This window comes from Rutidosis leptorrhynchoides, chromosome 2 (genome assembly GCF_046630445.1).
Source record: "Rutidosis leptorrhynchoides isolate AG116_Rl617_1_P2 chromosome 2, CSIRO_AGI_Rlap_v1, whole genome shotgun sequence".
Taxonomy (NCBI): Eukaryota; Viridiplantae; Streptophyta; class Magnoliopsida; order Asterales; family Asteraceae; genus Rutidosis; species Rutidosis leptorrhynchoides.
The window spans coordinates 708327244-708332787 of NC_092334.1; the positions used below are offsets into that span (position 1 = coordinate 708327244).

The 5544-nt window shown below is 36.5% G+C and overlaps 1 protein-coding gene across 1 annotated transcript; it reads right to left on the bottom strand.

Moving 5' to 3' along the window:
* Positions 1-2916: 2916 nt before the first annotated feature.
* LOC139890450 (uncharacterized) lies at positions 2917-3686 on the bottom strand. The gene is made up of 2 exons (XM_071873328.1): positions 3378-3686; positions 2917-3309 (listed from the first exon to the last, which is right to left on the bottom strand). Exons 1-2 carry the CDS (start codon positions 3684-3686, stop codon positions 2917-2919), a joined length of 702 nt encoding a protein of 233 aa, XP_071729429.1.
* Between the last annotated feature and the right edge of the window lie 1858 nt (positions 3687-5544).

The following is a 5544-nucleotide window of genomic DNA, read 5'->3' on the forward strand; positions in this document are numbered from 1 at the left end:
TAAGTCGGTCCGAAAGGTCGTCAACCTAAGTCAAAGGTTACTAGGTCAGTATGTTATCCCAAAAGGTTAAAAGTGAATAGATTAAGTTTAAGTGTCATCATCATCATCATTCATCATCATAAAAGCTAAGTAAGTTTGACAAGAATAGAGATCGAAACAATAGGCTGATTTCGGTCAGCTGCTGCGACCTCTATACAAAACGAAAAGACGCGTAGTCAGTGGCTATGGCTCCGTATATGAGTCCTCTAACCGCTGACCAATTTTCAGAACCTAACTCGTCTTCGTTTGACCATGGCGACGGTTTAAGTGCGAGTAGGTCAGAAATTTCAGCACAACGTTACAAAGACGTAGTGACTTTCGGAGGGCTATAAATCCTAAACCGTATATCGGATTATGACAAGGCCTAAACGAAAAGTCATCTACTCAAAACGAACTAACTGAAAATCAATTTTCCAGAAGTCCAGGAATCTAGTCAGATCCTGAGAAACAGTAAACAAATGCTCCAGTGGAGTTCTTGGTGCTTGATGCTCATCACGGTTCTCATCCTTGATGCTTGTAGCTTCAAGTGTACAACTCGTTGATGGGTTAGCATCACCTTGACCAAGATTCTACCATCAACACACAATATGTTAAGACCAAGTAAGAACACAACTCATTTAAGAGTCTTAGATGGATGATGAACCAAGGTTACATCATATCCTTAGTCTTAACACAATTACAAGTTCCATCTACAACTAAAGCTACAAACTTTACTTCAATCAAACAAGTATGAACATAATATAAATCAAATAAGGTGATGGAACCCTAAGCTAGAGAGCTTGGATCCTTTTCACACAAGTTATAAGATTACAAAGCTAGAAAGCTTGAACCTTTGGTGTTCTTGAAGACCTTGAAGCATAAAGCTTAGATCTTTAAGTTACATGAAGACCATAAACACAAGTTTTGATCTTTATAACAAAATAATGAGATCATAAGTTAGAAAACTTAGATCCAACAAAAGATATGAAGATTCAAGCTAGAAAGCTTGCATCTTGGTTGTTCTTGAAGATCTTGAAGCATAAAGCTTGGATCTTTAAGTTACATGAAGATTACAAACACATGTTTGAATCTTTATAACAAAATAACAAGATTAAAGTTAAAAGATTTAGATCTACAAAGTAGGTGAAGATTCAAAGCTAGAAAGCTTGAATCTTTCATGTTCTTGAAGGATTCAAATCCATGTTTGAATCTACAAAATGTAATCAAGATCAAAGCTAAAAAACTTGATCCTTTAAATGATGATGATGATTAGTGAATGATGAAGGGAAGAAGAAGAAGAAAATCAAAAACTTACAAGTTTTAGAGTGAGAAAGACTAGAGAGGAAATAAGAGAGTAAGTGTGTGTGAAATACAAATGAGAGCAAGTGTAAAATGGATGGAATAAAGCTTGTATTTATAGGTGAATGAGGTGATACATGGGGTATCAAAACTGTAGGAACATATGGGGGACAAGGGGGACAAACTTTTGCTTTTTGGTTAATGGTTGTCTAAAGTTGGTGCTTATGTTAGGATCCCATGCAACATTAAGGATAATACTTGACAAAAATGCTAGCATGTTCCCTCTAATAAATGGGCATTTGTCTTACTTATTAATGGGTCACTAGTTACTTATAATTGGGCTAATTAAATAGTTCGCTAACTTGTGTAGGGTGGGCTAAAGGCCAACGAGGTAGAAAGTCCAACAAGACTAACTAGTAAGCATAAGTAAAATACTACGCGTAATTAAGCATCCAAAAACCCAAGTAATTATTATTATGAAATAATAATTAAGATTTCGTAGTCATAATATTCCGATTACGATAAAAGTTAAACGTGTACGCAGTACGCAGTTTGTTCGAAACGTCAAGTGACACTAACGGTCATAAAGGCATCCGGTGATCAAGTTAAGTATCCTACGTACTTAAAGGCACGTTTTAACATATAAATGAAAGTAACCCATGTGTAGTAAGATTCCAGAGTATAAAATAGCACAGTACGCACAAATACGCAGTTTCGCGAAAGCACAAAAGCAAGTCGAAAAAGCCGGGTCGTTACAATAATAATATTAATATTAATATTAATACTTACATCTAATAGACAAAAAATCATGAATAGTAACCAGAGGCAATTTCGTCCTTTCCCTTCTTCTTTTTTTCCTTCCACCTTCTTTTTTTTACAAAAAAAGCCCCCCCCCCCACTTTGTTGAATAATTAAAATCGACCCCCCAACCAGGGGGTAAAGTGTCAAATAACCATTTTCATAAAAAATCTTAAATAAACTCCACACAAATCTTCAACGGGTCATATCTTCTCGCTCGCAACGAGTTAAATTTTTCTGACACCATCGTTAAACTCGAAATAACTTAAGGAACACAATGTCACTAACTATACGTAAAATGGACGCTTTTTAAAAAAACGCTAAATATTTGAGGTACTTTTCATACACGTTGATTTTTCGTTAAATTTTTAAAAGTCGACAATTCCATAGCGAAACGCGGAGATGCACATATATTGTTAATTTGAAATAACATTTAAATCTTTCACGGATTATACCTTTTAGTTCGATTCGAGTTGCGCTTCAACGACGTCATCATTAGCCACGAAATAATTTTACAAACGAAACGCAATAAAATACATTGAAAACCGAACCCCCGGCGCGAAGCGAGGGTTTAAAAACTAGTTGTATACATATTCAATTTGAAAAAGTGAACAGTAACTAATTTTGACTAATTTTTTTATTTTGACCAACCCTCTGATTTGAGGGATATATATTAAACAAACTACAAACTTACCAACATGAAAAGGTGGATCAGTTGGTAAGGATGTTTGTTTAAACTTTTAAGGGCACAGGTTTGAACCTTACTGTTCGCTTTTTTTTTCTTTCTCTTTTTTTCTTTTTTTAGGCTAGCGATTTTGAGCCCAGCGAAGCAGGCCGACCCGAATTCTTGTTTTTTTTAAAAAAACAAAAATTGTCGTCCGTTCCCGGGGCCTTATCATTCCCGCACCCTTTAACCGCTTCCAGTATTTCAATTTCAGAAATTCTACCTTCAATATTCATAGCATCCTCAGCCGATAGTCTGTTGAAATTGAGATCTTCGATCACTGGTACCTGATTTGAATTCCTATACTGATCACTGAAGATTCGTTTGAGGTGTTCCATGGCTGCTGTTTTAAGCTCCGAGGGTTCCTCTACCCAAGAACCGTCAATAGTTAATCCCCTAATATTGTTGATGCTCTTCCGTCTTCGAATATACGCATGAAAATACTTAGAATCCTCTTCTCCTTTTAATGCCTATTTCATTTTTTATTTCTGTTTCAGCATGCTTACTTTTTGTCTTTCTTTGTCAGCCCAAGATTTACGCACTTCCAGCCATTTTTCTCTCTCAGTATTCGATAGCAGCCCATTTCAGCCCTGCTTTCGAGTACATTAGCTTCTGTTTTTAACTCCAGAATATCCTCATCCGGCTTAACCCCATGTTTCTTGTAATACAATTGAAGTTCTTTTTTAACCGCTTTTAATTTATTCCTGAACCCGTAATCTGGACGATGACCCAAATCCATACTTGACCAGACTTTTTCTACAAGTTCTGAAGCTTCTTCAGATTCGAACCACGTATTAAAAACTCTCACCAGTTTCGGGCCAAAGTTAATGGTCTTATCTTGTAACATGAGTGGACAGTGATCTGAGTGTAAATAGTCGAGTACAAATACAAACAAATCCTCCCACAAATCTCTGAAATCTTTCGAGACCAAGAATTTATCTAGTTTACTAAATTTTAATCCGTCGTCACTAAACCTTGTGAACCTTTTTTGCACCTAATGGAATTTCAATTAGCCCCATTTTATTGATGAAATCGTTCAATCTTATTGCCCTTATTTGATTAAAAACACAATTTTCTCTTTCCAGAGCGTCTCTAACCTCAATAAAATCACCGCAAAGTACCCAAGACACACCATCAAAATTTAATAGCTCTTCCAGTTCAGACCATAGATTTTGCTTCTCGTTATCATCGTGAGGACCGTAAATATTTACAATGACAATCTCTTGAGTATGACCTTTCCAAAAACCCTTTATTGCTACAAAATAATCTTTCTCTACCCTTGATTCACTGTAAACTTTTCACTATCCCAAATCAGTAAAAGCCCACCCGATTGACCATTTGATTTCTTCTGTACATAGCCAACAGTGTCTAAACCCCACAAAGACTTAATCCATCGATCATTCACCTCCCCTAGTTTTGTTTCTTGAATCGCCATTAACTCTGGTCTCTCCTTTTTACATAGTTTTTGCACCCACCCAAATTTACCCTCTTTGTTGAACCCACGAATTTCTAAGCTGATTATCTTCATAATGATGATTTAAAACTCGAATTCAAAAATATTTACCTTTCAATTTTTTGCTTTCCAACTGACTCCCAGTTTGCGATTGAATTCGTCGAAATCGTTGTTAACCGAATTACTTTGATCCCCAATCTCCTCCACACTTTTTAAAAGCACAAGTAGAAACCAATTAGATGAATTAATCTGGATGTTCCTTTTATTAATATTCCTTGCAGTTTTTCGTAAATAGAGTATCCGGGAAGAAGTCTTCCAACCACAAACCTTCGCCCATAGTCGACTACTGTTGTTATAATCTTGTGATTTAATTGTTGAACAAAATGAAGTCTTTTTACCCCCTTTACTCTTCACGCCCAATTTCTCAATTTCTTTAGGTTTGTTCAGGTTTCCTTTCTTCTCCTGCCCTACTCGAATAACGTCTGGATCCTCTTCATTAGATAGAACCTTTTCAAGGAAGCCCAATAACCCCTCATTTTGTACCCCATGTTTAGGCCCATTACAATCCTTTTCTAGATTAATATCAGAAACATTTTTGTTTTTGTTCAGCCCACTAATCGAAGGCCCATTAAATTTTACGGGCTCGCTGGCATTTTCGAAGTTTTAGGCTACCTTATCTTGGGCTTCGCCCACTTTCAACTCATGCTAGTGTGGAATTTTGTTGCTATTGGGCCTGCCTTCATCATCAATACGTGGCCCATTTTCATTTTCATTGTTGGGTTGAGGCTCATATTTAGGGGACTCATCAATTCGTGGCCCAGATTCATTTTCATGTTGGGCTGAGAACCACATTTAGGGGACTCTTCATTGTTTTGTGGGGTTCGCCCGAATTGTAACCGTTTCTTTTGTAATCATTTGGTCTTTTTTGAGAATTTCCTTCTTATTTTTTTAATTCATCCTCGTTTTCGAAAAAATCGGCGCTGTAATCTTTCATGGAACTGCCCACATTTTGGGAAAATCTGTCAGACATTTGAACTTGCCTGTACTTTTCGTTTTCTTTCGTCGAAAACCGTTCATCTCTGGACGGACCTTCATTGATAATCCCTTCAGATCCTTTTCTGAACCCAGATCTTCATCACTCCAATTGGTTTTGAACGGATCTTCCATCTCCATCTCAACTGTATCACTTAATTCTTCTATTACCCGAACATAAAAAATTTGGTTTCCTTTTCATACCTTCACCATTTCGTTA

What these genes read in the sequence shown, in the direction of transcription:
- LOC139890450 (XM_071873328.1), bottom strand. Translation starts at nt 3,686, where the DNA reads ATGTTACAAGATAAGACCATTAACTTTGGCCCGAAACTGGTGAGAGTT. An exon ending in AGAAAAATGGCTGGAAGTGC is followed by an intron (nt 3,310 to 3,377) that starts GTAAATCTTGGG and finishes AAAATGAAATAG; the next exon opens with GCATTAAAAGGAGAAGAGGA.